We start from the raw sequence: 21,091 nt of genomic DNA on the forward strand, positions 1-21,091 counted from the left end.
GTAAAATTACCAAAAATTGACTGTTGGGGTTTCAAAGGGGCATTAGCTACGAGATATACAAAAAAAGGTATGTTTTTTGTTGAATCATTAATGAAAGTGATAAAGTGAAATTCTAATTCGCGTTTAGCAGCAAATTTTTTTCAATTTTGTCAACATAAGCTAAGAAACACCCACGATGAATTATTCACTTCCAAGTGAATAATTCGACCTCATTGAATGTTCTGTTTGTATATCATATTTATTATCAGTAATTAATTACTTTCATTTTTGAGAACTTTAATTGTTCACTTTCATTTTGACCTTATGTGATTGTACTTTCACTTTCACTTTAAAGTTACTTTCACTTTCACTTTTACTTTTGTTGATATCCTGTTTCCTGTTTTGAATTGTGAACCACAATGCCATTGGACCAATGTTAAACTTTATCAAGCTGTAGCTTTATCATCCGTTTATGGCAAACCACTATGTAAGTTAAATATTTATTACTAAGGTTTCTATTTTGTATGTGCATATTTATTTTTGATGCAAATAAGTTAATTATGAAGTTCTAGAGCAAAGTATTTACATACATTTTTCCTATGATATTTTGAGTAAGGAACCCCGTCTGAGCTATATTTCTAGTGTTTATGCTAAAGCATTTGTCAAATTTTAATACTTCATAGTACATTCATTTATTTGATTTGATATTGAAGTTGTTAAATGTTGATTTTTGTATCTACTAAACTTACTTAACTATATCAATTTTAAGCAAGAACATTACACTTTTATTGTTGTATTTTTGGTTCAATATAATAGCCTTTCCAAATATTATATGGTATTTTCATTCTTGTTGCAGCTTTTTACCTGCATACACAGTTGTCTATATACATTCATGCCAGAATTAGGAATAAACTTTAATATGAGCAATGGTGTTTTAGTTAACTGTATGGTTATCTATCTGCTGAGTACCTTAGCGGAATAGTAAAAAGATAGTGTAAATTTATGTCTGAAACGCGTGAGAAGCGTGACCGAAAGTTTACACCTAAAGGACAAACCATTTAACGACCAGAGTAACGAACTGCGCGAAAAATGTGAGAAGATTTGGTCTAAAATCGAAGATCTTATGATAATTGTTCCTTCTAGCAACACATTAGAAACATTAAGACAGTTAAATACAGATATTGACAGTCGCTATAAAAACTTTTGTCGTCGGTCCGAAGAATACAAAAGTGTCATAACAAGAGCTGATACAAATGAATCACAACAGTTGATAAGTGATTATAATGAATATGTTGTGACGTGTGTTTCAACATACAGAAAAGTGAACTCTGAAATTAAGAAAAAGAAAGCTGACTTAGTTGAACAACTATCACAAGTAAGTAGTTCAAATGGAAGTTCAAAAGCAAGTAGTAAGCGGGCAAAGGCAGAAGCCGAGAAAGTGAGACTGGAATTTGTTAGAAAGGAAGGCGAACTTATGAAACAAAAAGCAGCCATTGAAGCTGACATAAACATTGTGAAACAGGAGAGTAAAGTCGCAGCAGCTGAAACTGAGGTGCGTATACTTGAACAAGGTGATCAAGAACAGGATATAATTTCTGAAGTGTGCGAAAAGAAGGATGACATTAGTAAATATGTCCATAATGTGCATTTTCAAGAACCAGTTGCATCATGGTTAAATCAACAACCAGACATTCCTGTGGTTGCTTCATCTGCTTCTCAGGCCTTTAGTGCAGCTGTAAGTGTTCCTCAAATTCCGAGTGTTGTAAATACAGTTTTCACACCACTATCTAGTCAACCAAACATTCAACCATCTTTATCACAATATCCTGTACAACCAAATGCTAATTTTACAAATTCTCTACTACATGATGCTATGACAGACATAACTCGTTTTATGTACAGAAAAGACTTTCTGCTGTCGCGATTCACAAACTTTGATGATAAACCGGAGACATACGAATCATGGAGAGCATCATTCCAAAGTGTAACACGAGAGCTTGGCATAACACCCTTTGAAAAATGGATTTATTGGTCAAATGGTTGGGTACAGAATCTTCCAAATTTGCAAAAATCATCCGTGCTGCTAATGCTCATGATCCGCCTGGAGGTCTATAAAGAATATACGATCGTCTACAAGAAAGATACGGTAGGCCTGAAATGGTTGAAAGCGCACTCAAACGTAAGTTAAACGCATTTCAAACAATTACAAACAAAGACTGTGTAAAACTATATGATCTTTTTGTAAGTTATATTCGAGACATGTGTCAAATTCGAAATGATCCTGCCTTTTCGTACAATAGTGTCAATTCAACTGCTTATTCTAAACAACGTCTGTCAGTGATATCCAGGAGACTAGAAGTTTCTTCCTAAAGTTCAGTTAGATGCCCACTACACAAGGCAGGACATACCCTCAACGACTGTCGTGGATTCAGGAAATATCCAATACAAGATCGTCAGAAGTTTCTACGCGAAAAGAGAATTTGTTTTAAATGCTGTGAAACAAATGAACATTTCGCCTCCAATTGTACAGTGAATGTTAAATGTGTCGTATTTGGAAACAAACGCCATGTCACAGCAATGCATATAGACCGATATACTCAAAATCGAACACAAGCCGATAATGAAAAGCCTCTCACAGCTGATGGCGGGGAGCATAGTGAGGTCAATGTAACTGTCAAATGTACCACTCTTTGTGGTGACATCCGGGTTGGTCGGTCCTGTGGAAAGACCCTTCTAGTAGATGTATACTTACCAAACGCCCCGGATAAGTCGATGAGAGTCTATGCTGCCATAGACGATCAAAGTAACCGCACTTTGATTACTCCAGAACTCTTTGATGACCTTGGAATTCAAGGACAACATGCACAATTTAACATGTCTTCGTGTAATGGTAATTCGACCATGAAGTGCCGAGTTGCTAACAGTATATGTGTTCGATCGATTGATGGCAAATCTACATTCGAATTACAAGACGTAATTGAATGCGATTCTATTCCTAGTGAATTACCGGAGATTGCGACTCCAGAAGTTGCATTTGCCTACTCACATCTTCGTCGTATTTCGTCATACTTACCTCCTCTTGATCCGAGCATCAAAGTTGAACTTTTGATTGGTCGAGATATACCTGAGATTCATCATGTGCAAGAACAAATTACTGGAGATAAAGGTGAACCTTTCGCTCAAAGATTAGCACTAGGATGGGCGGTAATAGGAGAAGTGTGCATGGGCAAAGTACATACTCCAAACAAAATCAGTGTGCGTAAAACTCATGTTCTCAACGATGGACGATGCACCACGTTCCCTCTTTGCGAGAACAACATAGAGCTAATTGATCTCAAAGATGACATTTTCATCAGGACGACAATTTCTTAGCTTGATGGACACGGATTTTAGAAAGGATGACACTGGTCATTGGTCAGCGCCATTACCGTTTAAACAACCAAAACCACCTATTCCAAACAACCGCTCACAAGCCTGGAAACGAGCACAGATACTTGACACTAGTTTGCGTAAGAATCAAACAAAACGTGAACATTTCATGACATTTATGGAGAAAGTGTTGAACAGCGGTGCAGCGGAAATTGCACCTAAAGTTATTTCAGGAGAATGTTGGTGCCTTCCGCTTTTCGGGGTTTATCATCATAAAAAACCAGACCAAATAAGGGGAGCATTTGACTCGTCTGCAGTGTACGGAGACGTATCGTTAAATAATCTATTAATTTCAGGACCAGATCTTACAAATAACCTCGTTGGAATTCTTATGCGTTTTCGTAAAAATGCTATTGCTATAACTGGAGACATTGAGCAAATGTTATACCAGTTCAGAGTGTCAAATCATCACAGAGACTACCTTAGATTCTTTTGGGACCAAGATAATGACTTTTCGAAACCTCTCATTGAATATCGTATGACATCTCACGTGTTTGGTAACACGCCTTCACCTGCCGTGGCTTCTTACGGCCTTCGACAAGCTGTTGCAACTTCCGATGAAGACGTCCGTGCATTTGTATGTAAAGATTTTATGTGGACGATGGTCTCACTTCATTCACCAACAAAGAACAAGCAATCGATCTTGTAAAGAAAACTCAAAACGATCTGAAAACAAATGGACATATAAGATTTCACAAGATTGTGTCGAATGATATTGACGTCATGAAAGCTTTCCCCAGTGATGACCTAGGTAAAGACTTGAAACATTTGGATTTGTGTTCAGATATATTACCTACGCAACAAAGTCTAGGTATAACATGGGATCTTCATTCCGATAATTTTGTGTTTCATGTAAATAATGATGTCAAACCTATAACACGAAGAGGACTCCTATCTTCAATAAACAGTTTGTTTGACCCTTTGGGTTTCGTATCACCTATTGTGATTAGCGGTAAAATTCTTCTCCGTGAAGTAGTTCCACCTGGAACTGACTGGGATGAACCGTTAAGTTCTGAACATGCTGATAGATGGAACCTTTGGCTTGAGTCTGAAATCTCTTGGCAATTTTGAAATTCCGCGAATGATTACTCCTGAATCAGTGTCGACAGCGCACCATCTTGAGATTTATATTTTTTGTGATGCTTCCGAACAAGCAATTTCTTCAGTAGCCTATTTGAAATCCGTTAATGAGACTGGAAATGCATCTTTAGGTTTTCTGATGGGAAAAACAAAACTAGCACCTTTGAAAGGTCACACAATTCCTAGATTGGAACTTTGTGCTGCTGTTCTTGGCGCTGAGTTAGATGAAGTCATTTGCGACAACATGAAGCTTTTACCGGAGACTTGTCATTACTACACGGACAGTCAAGTTGTCCTAGGATATATTAGCAATACCAAAAGACGATTTTTCACTTACGTCACAAATCGTGTTGAAAAAATTCACAAAACGTCAAATCCGTCTTAACTCGAATAATTCAAGCCCTTTCCGTGTCCGATTTTCTCCTACAAGAGGGCTTGAACTCCTTATGATCATTGGCCGCGTCGCCTGCTCTCTGTGAGAGAGAGCCAATCGGCGGCGATCAGGATAATGAGTCTGCGCAACTGTCTTGTAATTGTCTTACCGAACACGTGTGTTCAATTAACACAAATCCGAAAATACTTAATTAACATCAATTAACATCAATTAACATGAGTTTACATCATTTAACATCAATTAACATCCGGAACTCCTCCTTCTTTAGCTGCCAATTTAAAACAAAATTCCCATATTGCATAGCGGTGTGAATTTTCCGGTTGACGGTCTTGATCGAGGAAGACGTTCAGGCGTTAATGTAGCCTTCGTAGATCAGAGGAATATAACGACTGAATTATTCGGGTTAAATCCGTCTCAGTGGTCCTACATATCAACTGATCAGAATCCAGCTGATGCCGAAACTAGATTTTCAAGCTCACCAGATATGATTCTTGCCACTAGATGGATAACAGGTCCGACATGTTTATCATCACATGATGTTATGATTGAAGACAATTCTTATCCGTTAGTAACACCAACTGAGGACAAGGAAATTCGTCCTTTAGTATTATCTAAAAAAACAGTTATTCGAAATCCAGAGATCGGTTGTCATCGTTTTACGAATTTTTCAAGTTTGAAAGCTCTCATTAGGGCAGTTTCGTTTTTGAGACATTTTGTACGTCCTTGGAAATCAAAACGTTCTAGTCAAAAAGTGTCTGAAGACAAAGATAGTCCAAAATTTCAAAAGGAGACCGAATCTTTTATAATTCGTCAAATTCAGAATGAGATTTTTGAAAAGGAAATTTACAATTTGAACGAACAGAAACCAATTTCAAAGGAACGCTCAATGTTGAAATTAGATCCGTTTGTTGATGAACACGGAGTGGTTAGAGTAGGAGGTAGACTCAAACATTCAGTTCAGATTTGACACTTGGTGAGAAACATCCGATACTTATTCCTGGTAATCATCACTTCGCCAAACTTATTGTCTTACATTATCACAAACAATTAGACATCAAGGACGTCATTTAACGGAAGGCAGTATCAGAAGTGCAGGATTTTGGATAATTGGTCTTAAGCGCCTAGTTAACACTGTTATTTCCGAATGTGTATTGTGTCGTAGATTTCGTGGTAACCTTATGACTCAAAAAATGTCTGATTTACCGGAGGAACGACTGAAATCGTGCCCACCTTTTACTTACGTCGAAGTGGATTGTTTTGGTCCTTGGGACATTGTAACTGGGACAATATCCCTAATGCGCCTTGAAATGAGGAACTCAAAAGTCACGTGTAAACAAAACATCTCTGTGTAGTGATATTTGACACATTTCTATGATAAACAAATGATTAAGCTGAACCATTTGTGTTTATTTAGAAAGTAAGGGAACACAGAATAAATGTGTAAAACCTATGGAGCCATTAAATGTGTTTAAAGTATTAAATTTTTATAGAACTTATTGTGTCAAAAATGGGATTTTTTACCATGAGGAGCCACATCGCAAAAGGATACTCTGGGTTTGCTAATTTACGGAAAAATGAATCACACTTCGTACCCCGAAAATTTAACCACATATGTAAAAATGTCTCAGCTTCGAAACAAGCCATCATACATATACAAGTTTATGATATGGCCTGAGCAACAGAAGAAAACTTTACCATTACCGCCTATGTAGAAACAATTGCGCATATTGCCCGATCTTCTAACAAAAAATCCTGAGATATCTTAAGATGATTTCACCTTGTACACCACAGAAAATAGTGAAAATGATGGTTAGTATTTTTTTATTTATACCTAGTTATCATAAACAGTTTAAATATTTAAGATAAATATTATTGATAAAGATCAGCCAAAAGGCAATGAAATTTTCGCTTTTAAAATGCATTACTGGCACGGGGCTGAACACTTTTTTTAAGGCACAATCATAACTTTAATTACCCCCGAAAGATCCGAAAGGAATTGTTTATTTATTGAAAAAGGCTGCAAGAAATAACTTACATGTATTATTATTAAATTGTAAGTAAACATGACACAATATAGTCTTGGTTATGTAATTATCACTCTGGTCTACAGGAATAACTGACAATCAAGGGAGATAACACACTTCACACGAGTAAAGTGAGATACATCATCACGTGTGCTTTTATCCAATGATTTGACCCTGGTCAGTAGATATCATATGCAAATAAACAGAAAACAAACATGTACATGTATTAAGAAAATCATGAATTACTATTTTTAATACACACGAGCAAAACACTTGATATTGTCATTTCTCAGTGAAAAGGGGGAGGGTCAAACCTTCTTGAAAACAATATTGCTATTCAACTATTAAGCTAGTTAGCTACTACTCATTGCTTCTAATATAAACGGTTTGAATGAAGGTGGCTAAGCAGCAAGGGAGAAGCTTTTTTCTTTCTTTACGATAAAACTTTCAAAAGTTAGATTTTTCTCTCTCAATAATACTTATGTATTTAAATTAAATGATAACACAGCTTGAGTAATTTTTTTTGTCTTATTTCAGTTCCAGACATATCATTACTTTTTTACATGAGATGGCAAACTAAAGGTTTTAAAAAGTCCTGAATAATTGGTAAGCATTTTGTTTTGTTAGGCAAGCTCTAAATTATTTATTTATGGTATTTGTGCAATTGAAATTACAGTCGGTATGTTAGAAATATGCTAATATGAAAACTGTTGCTATGGTCTTGATATTAAATGAAAAGGCTTGGTTACTGATCTTTTCGACTCGATGTTTCCCATGTAACACTGCAAACTATATTTAGCACTATTTTGATCTGTCGTTATTTAATGACGCCATAATACATGTGATGTCACAATGTTTCCTTTAATACCTCATGTGGATTTCTCACTGATAAAAGTTTTTACTGAAATACATGTAAAAAGCCTTTTTTTCTCAAATAGAATTATGTGAAAGGACAAGTTTTGAAAATTTGCACTTCATTGCACTCTAATTACATGATAAGAATGAATTTCTCAGTAGTTTCGAGTGGTTTCCACAGTATTAGATACCAGATGTCCACTAGTAAAAATAATTATTTTGGTGGTTTTTTTTTTATAAAATCTACATTTTTGCATAATTTCTGTGTCAAAATGCACTTTTAGACACAAGAAAATGTTATGGAATGCTTTAACAGGGTCTGTGTATTGTAATTTAAGGTTATCATCAGAAGTTTTGTCCTTGTTTTGAATAGTGAAGGTATACTGGAAGAAATTAATTATACATACACATTGTATTAAAAATAAATGAATATAGCGATAAAAGTGTCATTGCCATATAGTGCTGAAACTACTTTATTTTTTTTCAGAAATGGACAAAAATACACAGATTTATTCAGAATGTCATACCGATGAAGATCACCTAAAAATATTTGGTCAAATCAGAACTATGGATTTCAATATGGGACAATATCCCTAATGCGCCTTGAAATGAGGAACTCAAAAGTCACGTGTAAACAAAACATCTCTGTGTAGTGATATTTGACACATTTCTATGATAAACAAATGACTAAGCTGAACCATTTGTGTTAATTTAGAAAGTAAGGGAACACAGAATAAATGTGTAAAACCTATGGAGCCATTAAATGTGTTTAAAGTATTAAATTTTTATAGATAAAGAAAGGCAACAGTAGTATACCGCTGTTCAAAACTCATAAATCCATGGACAAAAAACAAAATCGGGGTAACAAACTAAAACCGAGGGAAACTCATTAAATATAAGAGGAGAACAACGACATAACACCGAAACGTAACACACACAGAAACGGACCAAGCATCAGACAAAACACCACGAGAATAACAAATATAACATGAAAACCAAATACATGAATTTGGGATGGACAAGTACCGTGCCACCTCTTATCTCAATTTCTCAAAAATAAGAGAAAACACAAATGACTCAACGTTAAAATGCAACACACACAGAAACGAACAATAATATAACAATGGCCATCTTCCTGACTTGGTACAGGACACTTTTAAAGGGGAATAAAAGTGGTGGGTTGAACCTGGTTTTGTGGCATGCCAAACCTCGCGTTTTAATGGCAAAGTTAAATATAACATTGAAATGACAACATAATATTACAGGACTACAATACAAATTAATAGAACATATTAGACAAAGAAAAACATGATTAATAGATAACAAAAAGCTTCAGGTTTAAAATTCAATACGCCAAAAACGCGCCTTGTCCACACAAGACTTACAAGTGACGCTCAGATATATAAGATCGAAAGTTAAAAAAGTACAAAGTTGTACAACACTGAAGATCAAAAGTTGAAAAGGTTTCGCCAAATACGGCATTGTTTTTATGCCCGGGATAAGAACAATAGAACTTATTGTGTCAAAAATGGGATTTTTTACCATGAGGAGCCACATCACAAAAGGATATTCGGGGTTTGCTAATTTACGGAAAAATGAATCACACTTCGTACCCCGAAAATTTAACCACATATGAAAAAAATGTCTCAGCTTCGAAACAAGCCATCATACATATACAAGTTTATGATATGGCCTGAGCAACAGAAGAAAACGTTACCATTACCGCCTATGTAGAAACAATTGCGCATATTGCCCCAACTAGACGAACTCGTGGAGGAAGCGTCAACTCAAAACGATGGACTGTACTATTTTCATGTATGTCATCTAGAGCTGTACACATTGAGGTTATTGAAGAGATGAGCACCTCATCTTTTATCAATGCGCTACGACGGTTCGTGTCATTAAGAGGCAAAGTTAAGAAATTATTTTCCGACCGAGGGAAAAATTTCGTTGGAGCAGCGAATGAACTTGGGATTCCTGCAATATGTGTGGAAGATAAAACTTTGAAAACCTTTCTTAACGAAAAAGGTACTGTTTGGAAGTTCAACACTCCATATTCGTCACATATGGGAGGCTCGTGGGAACGTCTCATAGGCATGGCTCGCCGTATTATTGACTCTATTCTCTATGATGCAAGACACAACAAATTAACACATGAGGTTCTGTGCACCTTTATGGCGGAAACAACGGCCATCATGAACTCTCGTCCATTGATTCCAATTTCATCAGACCCTGATTCACCGTGTGTTTTGTCGCCAAATGCTCTGCTAACTACCAAAACCATTGACTGTGATGAAGATTTTAGTCATTTGAACATTCGATATGTATACACTACTCAATGGAAATTCGTTCAAGTACTAGCTGAACAGTTTTGGACTCAGTGGCGTCGCGAGTACTTACAAACGTTGCAATCTCGACGAAAACAAACTCAGGAGAACATTAAAGAAGGTGATACCGTTATTCTCAAGGATGGTGATCAACACAGAAACCTTTGGCCAATAGGACTTATTGAACATATATTTCCTAGTAAAGACAAATTAGTTAGGAAAGTGTTAGTAAGAACAATCAGAGATGGACAAGTTCGTGTATGTGTGCGACCAATCACACAGACTGTTCTTTTGTGTCGCAATGCATTGTAAAAGACTGGTATTATTGAGTTTTTGTCTGTATTATTGACATTAGTTAGTTAAACTAATTTTTGAGGGTTTATATGTATTGAAGGTCATATTTTTCTTTTTATGAATGTGGTGATATTTTTCATATCAGACGGGGAGTGTTCTGTTTGTATATCATATTTATTATCAGTAATTAATTACTTTCATTTTTGAGAACTTTAATTGTTCACTTTCATTTTGACCTTATGTGATTGTACTTTCACTTTCACTTTAAAGTTACTTTCACTTTCACTTTCACTTTTACTTTTGTTGATATCCTGTTTCCTGTTTTGAATTGTGAACCACAATGACATTGGACCAATGTTAAACTTTATCAAGCTGTAGCTTTATCATCCGTTTATGGCAAACCACTATGTAAGTTAAATATTTATAACTAAGGTTTATATTTTGTATGTGCATATTTATTTTTGATGCAAATAAGTTAATTATGAAGTTCTAGAGCAAAGTATTTACATTCATTTTTCCTATGATATTTTGAGTAAGGAACCCCGTCTGAGCTATATTTCTAGTGTTTATGCTAAAGCATTTGGCAAGTTTTAATACTTCATAGCACATTCATTTATTTGGTTTGATATTGAAGTTGTTAAATGCTGTTTTTTGTATCTACTAAACTTACTTAACTATATCAATTTTAAGCAAGAACATTACACTTATATTGTTGTATTTTTGGTTCAATATAATAGCCTTTCCAAATATTATATGGTATTTTCATTCTTGTTGCAGCTTTTTACCTGCATACACAATTGTCTATATACATTCATGCCAGAATTAGGAATAAACTTTAATATGAGCAATGGTGTTTTAGTTAACTGTATGGTTATCTATCTGCTGAGTACCTTAGCGGAATATTGAAAGCGTATTGATATGACCTCCAATTATAACCCTTATAGCTGGAGATAGTTTACGCATGTATTCAATTATTCAAATTAAATATTATTGATTTATTGAAGCATTTTGAGTGGACAAAACAAATTTTACTATAAATGTGAAAATGCAAAAATAACACGAAATGCACTTAAAATTTCAAATAATACATTGAGTCATTTTTACAGTTGCAGTTACGTTATCAAACGTGTATTGTGGCATACATTGACTAACTTAGAAAAGTGTTGTTATAGTTATTCACATCCTTATTTTGTAAACCCTTTGTTATCACTGACATTGGGGTTTTCAAATCAAATATTATTGATTTAATTTTGGTGCCCATAATTGAAACAAATTGCCTAATTTCCAACTAGAATCCGATTGATTTAAATTTTAGTGCCTAATTTTGAAAATGATCGTATTTTTCCAAACTGAAACCGATTGATATCATCTATGTTGCCTTTATTTCATAAAGATTGTCTTTTTTTAATTGGGCACTGATTGGTATACCTTTGGTGCCTATATTTGAGAAAGACTGACTTATTTGTATATTTGAGAACGATTGTCTTCTTTCCGACTGGATTTCGTTCAATTGGTTGATAATTTTATTAGCACGTAAAATTGATAGTATCGCTTCATTTTTTTCTCCTAATACTTGATAACTAGAAGACTTGTGTAGAGAGATTGTAAAAAAAACCTCCAAAACATATACAAAGTGTCATAAAAGAGGGACAAAACATATCAGGGGAACATTCAAACTCATAAATCGAAAATAAATTGACAACGCCATAGCTAATAAATAAAAAGACAAACAGACAAACAATATAGTACACAAAACACAGTCAACATAGAAAAAAAACAAGAATGTGTCCAAAGTACACGGATGCCCCACTCGCACTATCATTTTCCATGTTCGATGGACCGTGAAAATGGGTAAAAAATATAATTAGGCATTAAAATTAGAAAGATCATATCATAGGGAACATATGTACTAAGTTTCAAGTTGATTGGACTTCAGCTTCATCAAAAACTACCTTGACCAAAAACTTTAACCTGAAGCGGGACAGACGGACGGACGAACGAACGGACGCACAGACCAGAAAACATAATGCCCCTCTACTATCGTAGGTGGGGCATAATAAAGACCAGCTAGGCAACACGAATGCTCTTGAAGGGTAGGCAGCTCCTGCTTCACATGTAACACCCGTCGTGTTGCTAACTCTTATACAAAATGATATAATCAAAATGGCACAACAATGTGGTCAACTACACATGATATCAAACAACCATACTAAGTAAAATTGATTTTTATATAATACAATCTGAGAAAGTTTGTGTTCACTAGGTGTTATTGTCACACAAAAAAATACAGTTTGACTGTCCCTTTGGTATCTTTCGTCACTGTTTTATTGCACACTTATTTAAGAAAATAGCGATAGTGTGGGCTCAAATAACACGAATATATATAATGGCTACCTATTTTGCATCAATTATTTCGATTCTGATTAGGATAATTAAGGTAATTTCTATGTCCGATGTGTATAAGTGTACAGCGTTTGTGAAGGCTCTTCCACGAATTATTTTCAGAGGGAGGGGTTTTTAACAGAGAGCATGAACGGTTGTCGTATCTAGGTCAAATATGTCAATTTCGAATTGCAACACGTTAGTCATAATAAATGAATTATTAACAACATGTGCATCATTTAAAAGAGTTTGGAAGTGTTTTAGGTAAAAAATATATTAAATGCATGCCAATTTGATTTTTTTTGCAGTATAGTCAATATACGCACGTGCAAACCAATTTTATTGGATTTAGAGCATGTGTTTATTCACATAGCGAATGAAGCACGTCATATAAGAATTTTTAAATATAATTGTAGAAATTTAAAACCTTTAACGAGCAGAATTTGTTTTAATAATCGGCAAGGTGTAGCTTAGGATACTGATAGATGTAATGATGATTAAAGCACTGCAGCAGCTTATTATAGACATTTTAGTAAAATCCTTGTTCAGGTAGCAAACGAACACGCACCTACCAAAAACAGGAAAATGTTGCCAGGACATATATCATATATGAATAAAGAATTATTAGTTTGTATAAAAACAGAATGATATACAACAGGTTAACGCTAAAACAAACTGGAAAGCGTATAAAGCTCAAAGAAATGTGTCTGCCCTATGGTCGGGTTGTTGTCTCTTTTGACACATTCCACATTTTGATTCTTAATTTTATTTGTAACCAAATTTAATAAAAAAAAAAAAATTGTAAACACTTTCGTTATTGAAAGATGTACAAGTGACCCTAAGACAAAACAGATATCTGACTTAGAGTTAAACTATTTCTTACAAACAAAGGGTGCGCCAATAACAAAAACATCATTTTACAAGAGACATGGCTATAGAGAACAATCAGGGGGAAATATGCGAGATCTTTAAAAACTTTTTTTAACGTAATCAATAAAATTGAGAATGGAAATGGGGAATGTGTCAAAGAGACAACAACCCGCCCAAATAAAAAACAACAGCAGAGGGTCACCAACAGGTCTTCAATGTAGCGAGAAATTCCCGCACCCGGAGGCGTCCTTCAGCTGGCCCCTAAAGAACATAGGGATAACAACATTGTTATCGATGGAAAGAATCCAGGTATTGATAATCAATGAAGCAATCATAAAAAATTGTCAAGATTGTCATAATCAGAAAAACTTAAATAAATGAAATAAATGTTTCGAAAAAGCTCCACGTATTACTACACTGCTAAAACTAAAGAAATAAACCCAATGACTGATTTGTAAATTGTCTTTGTCTACTCAAGTTTTTTCTAGACTCACTTCATAAAACATTATTTTTGCAAAGAATAGTTACAAGCACGTGAGTGTGCTCCTTCAATTGAATTGTTTGTTTTTAGACAGCCAGTGAGACTTTGGCGTCATTTCAAGGTTTTTAATTCATTTTTTCCCTGTAATTTAGATTAGGTTTTGACTTTATTAAATAAAGTCGACTTTATTAAACATAATTATCAATCGAAGACTGGAAAGGCCCTATACAATGATAAATACCTGGCAGCAATATTGGTGGATAAGCTTTTGATTGCTTGCCTCATGTCTTAATACTTACTGTGCTGAGACACAATGGTTTAAGTGAATCTAAATGTATTCAATGGCTATCTGACTCGTAGAAAACAATGTGTCAAAATTGGTCAAACGTTAAGTATTAATGAAATGCTTGATATAAATAAAGGTGTACCACAGGGTTCTTTACTAGGTCCAGTCTTATTAAACATTTTTATCAACGATATTATTCTTTTTGTAAAAAAAAAAACACTGTGACTTGTCTCATTATGCTTATGACAATATCCATTCCGAAATATGGCCCTTCTTTGGACTCAGTAATTAAACCTTGAAGTAAGACAGTCACTGTTGGGCTCTCTAATGTTAAGGCATTTAAACAAAATACATGCCTAGGCTAAAAATTACAAGCCGCAGAAATTCATAATATATAACAACACATACAAACACCATTGCCTTCAATTTAAATTGCCCCTAAAGTGACTGGAGATTAGAAATATGATCACTTAGGTCTTTTTCAGACCGGAAGTAAAAGTCTTTAGCTTGCCGAAGTGTAACGTCCCCTTGGATTGGTGGATATACAAGTACACAGCCACGTCCTCTCTGGTACGTTTAATTCCGAAGTCTCGTGTAAAGAGAGTGTCGTCATGAACCATTGCAACAACTCTTTGAGGGGTCCGTAGGTGGTCTGTTGCAAGGCTTCATTTCCTATCCAGTATGCAAGTGACAATCCAAATACCCCGATCTTCATTCCGGATGGCCTCTATCACAGGACCTACATATTGTTTGCAATGTTTTAATTTGTTATTGTCATGAATATGCATGAAATATTTGCCACTGGACGTTGAGTATCTAACAATCAATCAATCAACTTAAATAAATGCACTACCAAATGTGATCATTGGGTTAAGCTACTTTGAGTGACCATTGATTTTAATCTGAACTTTTGCCAACACACTTCGAACATATTATATATATAAAAAAAAAAAAAAAAAAGCAGACATATTATTAATTGTTTTGAAAAAAGAAACTATCATAAATTACCATTTATAACTTATTCGCCATATCAAATCTATGATACTGTGCACTAAGGGGCGACATCAAAAGATCGATGAAGGATAAAAAAAAACTTAATTCACATAGTGTTTTCACTGACCCCCCCCCCCCCCCCCCCCCCCTCTTAACTTAATTTGGGAAAAATTGATTGACCAATAGGGATATATGTAAAATCGATTTTAGATTAACAATACTTGAAGCAATGTTGACCCCCCACCCCCAAACTATTTGATTTAAGTTTTTTTATCCTACATCGATCTTTTGATGTCATCCCTAACACGGCAGCTTTGTAGCGAGCGCAACACAAACAAAATTGAACCGCAAGAACGAGCGACTAAATTAATTTACAATAAAATTGAGAATGGAAATTGGGAATGTGCCAAACAGGCAACAACCCGACCATAGAAAAAAACAACAGCAGAAGTTCACCAACAGGTCTTCAATGTAGCGAGAAATTCCAGCACCCGGAGGCGTCCTTCAGCTGGCCCCTAAACAAATATATACTAGTTCAGTGATAATGAACGCCATACTAATTTCCAAATTGTACACAAGAAACTAAAATTAAAATAATACAAGACTAACAAAGACCAGAGGCTCCTGACTTGGTCAGTCGCAAAAATGCGGCGGGGTTAAACATGTTTGTGAGATCTTAACCCTCCCCCTATACCTCTAGCCAATGTAGAAAAGTAAATAACTGTTACAACACAAACGAACACTTACTGTGTTGTTATAGTTATTGTAAATTAATATAAACGCTTGTTCTTGCGGTTTAATTCAATCTAATTCATATGTAGTACAACGTAATCAGAGATCAATATTTTAATTAGATTTGGTTTAATTTTGTTTCGAAATGTTCATCGGAAAGTAGCATACCAAGATATAATGATAGATAAATATGCAGTGTCTACTCCACAGATAAAACAGGACGGTTTCTATTTAAAAATTATAGGTGCTGAAGTTGTTTTTTTTTTTATTTACTCGACAGTTTGTTTTTGTGCGTGCTGATAATTTCTTTTTTTTTGTACGACTCTTAAAAAGTAAAATCACAAAAAAACTGAACTGCGAGGAAAATCCAAAACGGATAGTCCCTAATCAAATGTCAAAATTAAATGATAAAACACAGCAAACGAATGGACAACAACTGTCATATTCCTGACTTGGTACAGCTTTTTCTTATGTGTTATAGCTAGCTTAACCTCTAACTTATATGATAGTCGCACAAAATTCCATTATATTGAAAACGATATGTAAACAAAACAGACATATTAAAAAGGTAAAAATGTTAAAAATAAAAAGTAGGGTACAGCCGTCAAAATTGTGCTATCGATTCATCCTAATCACTATAAAAATAAACAAATAATTATGTAAACAAACATTTACAATGCCACAATAACACAATTACGGGATGTATAAGTATAGAGCCACGTCACATGTAACAAAGAGAAAAAAGGTCGTACAGTCAAATCATGTTAGAAAAAATGAATGACAAGAATACAATAATTATCATAGAATATTCACACAATGACGGGATGTCAAGTACAGAGTTACGTCACATGTAACATAGAAACACAAAAACCATAAAGACAAACCTTGATAACAAAAATGAAGGACAGGAATACAAAATTAACATGGAACAATAACACAATGACGGGTTGTATAAGTACAGAGCCACGTCATATGTATATGTACCAAAGAACACTAAAAGGCATATAGACAAATCATATTAGCAAAAATAAAAGACAAGAATACACAGGAAATCATATAAAATAACACAATGACGGGCTGTATAAGTACAGAGCAACGTCATATATAACATAGAAACACAATAATCCATGTAGGCAAAGGATATAAAAAAAAGCACGAACGACAAGAATACAAAAATTATCATAGAACAGTAACACGGTGACGGAATGTGCAAGCACAGAACCAAGTCAAACGGATACCATCAAAACACACTAAACAGAAAAAGTGATATCTATAAAGACAAATAAAAGAATACTATAACACGTTATTTTAAAAGATGCCAAACAACGTCAACACCTAGATCCTATACTTTAAAACCATCGTGTATTTCGTGTATTAAGGTGATACTGAATGTTTTTCAATGTGATTAAATCCATCAAGTTATTAAACGGGTTTGGGCTTTTATTTGGCCGTTCCTAGTGCAGGTACATTGTAGGCGATTCGGAAGCAAGAGTTTTTACACTGTTGTTTTCATATTGTTTACCAACGTCTTTATATTTTACTTAATTTGAACATTGACGATAAAGTGTGTACTATAAAGTACACAATCTTTTTTGGTCGCTGTCTATATCAAATTTACTATAAACTACAAAAACGTTTTTGTTGGCGTCTTTGTTAGATTTATATATGTGTGTTTGTTTCGACAGTAGTGTTGTATGTATGTGATGTATAGTAACACAGTTTCAGCTGCTAGGTCCAAATTATTGTAACTTTGACCTATAACGTCTTTTTGATTTGCTCATCAAAATGTGTTAATATAACAAAACTATCATGTAAGTGAGAGGTTGAGCTAACTATAAAACCAGATTAAACCCTGCTTTTTTTCCGGGAAATGCCTGTACCAAGTCAGGAATAGGACTTGTTTTCCATCCATTTGGTTGTTTTGATTATGTCAGTTTTTATGGATTTCATCCTTTTGAATTTAACTTGGAGTTCAGTTTTTTGCTTTATTTTTTTTTTTGTCTCTTTAAATTGTCAGCTATTTCGTAAGATGTGTTTGTTTGCTTTGATACGTTTTTGCCTGTCATGTTATGCAGGTGTTTTATAAATATGTGTGCTGTACTTTGTACTGTGTGCTTATGGTTGTTATTTGCGTTTAAAATTTAAGTCGATTTAAGAGATTTACAGAGCTCCTGTTACCATCATGGTAAATTGTATGCAGATTTTGTACCACTGTAAAAAAAATACTTACTTAATAACAAACACGCCTTTTGGAAAGAAGGGATACGTTTTTCAGCATCTGAGTATAATAATTGATATCACTTTTTTTACTTTTTCCTCTTCTTTCACTTTGAAATTTTGTATAGCATAGGGATTTTACTGCATTTTATGCAGATTAGTCACGTCATTAGTGTGTCCCACTAAACCAAAATCTTGTACTTTAATGACATTTCTAATGTTACTAGTTTCTCTTGTACTTGTAATGCGATGGCCATTCGTCAATATCAAATCAGTTGGAAAAGAAACATTTAAACTTTACATTTGTTTTACGAGAAATGAAGAACTTTACACACGGTGGGTATAAGGTTATCCTGCGAGAGAACGTACTGTGCTGGTGATTCGGTCCTGACGGGTGCTGGTGGGTCCTGATTCTGTGCTGGTGGGTTTGTTTACATTGTATCAGAACGGCTTGTTGCTTATTTTTTTTCTCTGATACGTCATACCATGCAAAGAATATTACAAATGCTTTATTGCAAAAGTCGTGCAAGTTCGCCAAACGAAACTGTCCTGACGCCGTGCTGGTGATTAGAAAAACGGTCCTGGTTCTGTGCTCCAATGCCCTGGTTCTGTGCCGTTATATTTTAGTCAAAAGTGGCAAATATTCAAGATCATTGATGTTTAACTGTAATTGACTAATTAGCTGTTATCTGTTTTCTTAAAATTGACATTGTTGTGAATCTGTTTACTTTTATTTTGAAAAAAAATGACCCATAATGTTTTAATTTACTGTTTTCTATTTTCTCATAGAAGATGATTTAAAAGCTGTTATCGGTTATCAATATATTAATGAACTAAAATATAAAAAAAATCCCATACAAGACTTACAAAGCCAAGAGTCCCCTGACTTGGGCCGGGCGCTAAAATGTTTTGGGGATTTAACATGTTTTGTAAGAATCAGACACAAACAAAGTTGATCAAGGCAAACAATCAGGTGAGCCTGAACACTTCTTAGATGAGTTTAGATAATAAATTCAATGTTATCTAAGCATCTTGAATATTGTTTCTCTGACAAATTTGTACAATACTGCAGATACTTTACTTTTTAATAAGTTTATTCAAAGGGTTTGTTAGTTTTTGAGGTGAATACTGACACCTTTCAACTAATAGATAAAGCAAGTTCTCTTAGATAAAAATTTCATTCGTACCGAAAACTATTTAGAATTTAATGCAACGAAGGTTTAAAGTCTTTCGCCAAAAAATACTATCAATTTCTTCTTATCCTATGTTAACCTCCATCCAATCTCCATCCCTTCATGATCATTAAATTGAAATGTAAAACACTTCTTGGTATCTTCGAAATTCAAAATGCCGATTTATACATATTAGTCATGACAATAACTGTTGTGAGCACAAGATTCACTGCACACTTTTAAAGTATTGCTTTATCAAAAATTAACATGTATGATCGGTACGAATGAAATTTTTATCTAAGAGAACTTGCTTTATCTATTAGTTGAAAATGCAGCTTTGAACTAGCTTTCACTAGCTGCGAGTATTCGTTGTTCAATAATGTGTGTCTTAATGTTATTATTTTATGTGATAAATTGTTGTGTTGTTACACGACTGATGAAATGAAGGAGGAAAGGAGGAGGATTTGGTAGAAGGTGTGTGTTGAGCGCAAACAAACATATTAATAACTATGCGGTATAAGCTTTGTTCATTGTTGAAGGCCGTACAGTTACCTATAGTTGTTTTAAAATTTCTGTGTCATTTTGGTCTTTTGTGGAGAGTTGTCCCATTGGCAATTATGTCACATCTTCTTTGTTATATGTTAAGTCCTGTCAAAAGTGCTCTAAACAAGTGGTTGTCGATGGTCGCTTTCTCTCATATTTTGTTGTAGTTAAAATCAGCCGAAATTATTCACTTTTTATCGTTTACATCTTTATAGCTAGTATTCGTTATGGTTTTTGCTCATTGTTGCAGGTCATACTTTGAATGCAATTGTTCACATCTTGTTTCATTCTAGTTAGTTTTTATGAGTCATGTATGAAGAGCAAGTCTAGGTCGGTTTTTGTTTTATCCAGTCGAAATTTATTGGAGACAGTGTATTTATTAAGGAAGAAATTGGAGGTACCAGTACGTATACTTAGATCGTCTTACCTCGTATATTTAACTGAAATAAACCAGTCAAACCTTAATGCCAATATAAGTCCCCCTCTTCTTAATGTCGCTTTACTTTAATCACCTTTTAAAACTGTTAAAGTTAACATATTATGTAGAGAATCACCAATTCAAGGGCATTTAGTATCTTAAATAAAACTATTCTAATTAGATAAATTTTCATCTGATATTGGACGGAATATGTTGCCCATTTATGTAATATAAGTTACGATTATTTGAAAACGCTTATAATGGATGCACAAAAGTATAAAAAGGAGTCACAGATCCGATTGAATACAATTATCAGCCCACTTTATTGATTTTGTAACATTTGTTTCAAATATGAAAAACTTTTTACCCAAAATCACCAGCACCATATCAGGACCCACCAGCACAATGACAGGATCCACCAGCACAGTATCAAGACATGAATAATATAAGAAAATGCAAAATTTTACTAGATTGCACTGGTTTTTCACAAAATAATTTTGTCGTGTAGATTTGGGTATTGAAAGCGGACTCCATGAGCATTTTTGTTTTATTTTTTCAGTTTAAGATTTTCTGGAAATGAGCACTTTTGTGTTACGCTTAATTAAACAGTTTAAA

At 34.4% G+C, this 21,091-nt stretch overlaps 3 protein-coding genes across 3 annotated transcripts; all 3 read left to right on the plus strand.

The window, feature by feature from the left end:
• The first annotated feature begins 224 nt into the window (after positions 1 to 224).
• LOC139516891 (uncharacterized) lies at positions 225 to 7,414 on the plus strand. Its single transcript, XM_071307312.1, has 2 exons — positions 225 to 466; positions 836 to 7,414. The coding sequence occupies exon 2, from the start codon at positions 1,103 to 1,105 to the stop codon at positions 2,165 to 2,167; it is 1,065 nt and encodes a 354-aa protein (XP_071163413.1). The 5' UTR covers positions 225 to 466; positions 836 to 1,102; the 3' UTR covers positions 2,168 to 7,414.
• Positions 3,356 to 4,057, plus strand: LOC139515327 (uncharacterized). The gene has a single exon (XM_071304893.1). It carries the CDS (start codon positions 3,356 to 3,358, stop codon positions 4,055 to 4,057), a length of 702 nt encoding a protein of 233 aa, XP_071160994.1.
• Positions 7,415 to 9,578: 2,164 nt separating the features above from the next.
• Positions 9,579 to 10,400, plus strand: LOC139515328 (uncharacterized). The gene has a single exon (XM_071304894.1). It carries the CDS (start codon positions 9,579 to 9,581, stop codon positions 10,398 to 10,400), a length of 822 nt encoding a protein of 273 aa, XP_071160995.1.
• Positions 10,401 to 21,091: the final 10,691 nt, after the last annotated feature.

Source organism: Mytilus edulis, chromosome 3 (genome assembly GCF_963676685.1).
Source record: "Mytilus edulis chromosome 3, xbMytEdul2.2, whole genome shotgun sequence".
Taxonomy (NCBI): Eukaryota; Metazoa; Mollusca; class Bivalvia; order Mytilida; family Mytilidae; genus Mytilus; species Mytilus edulis.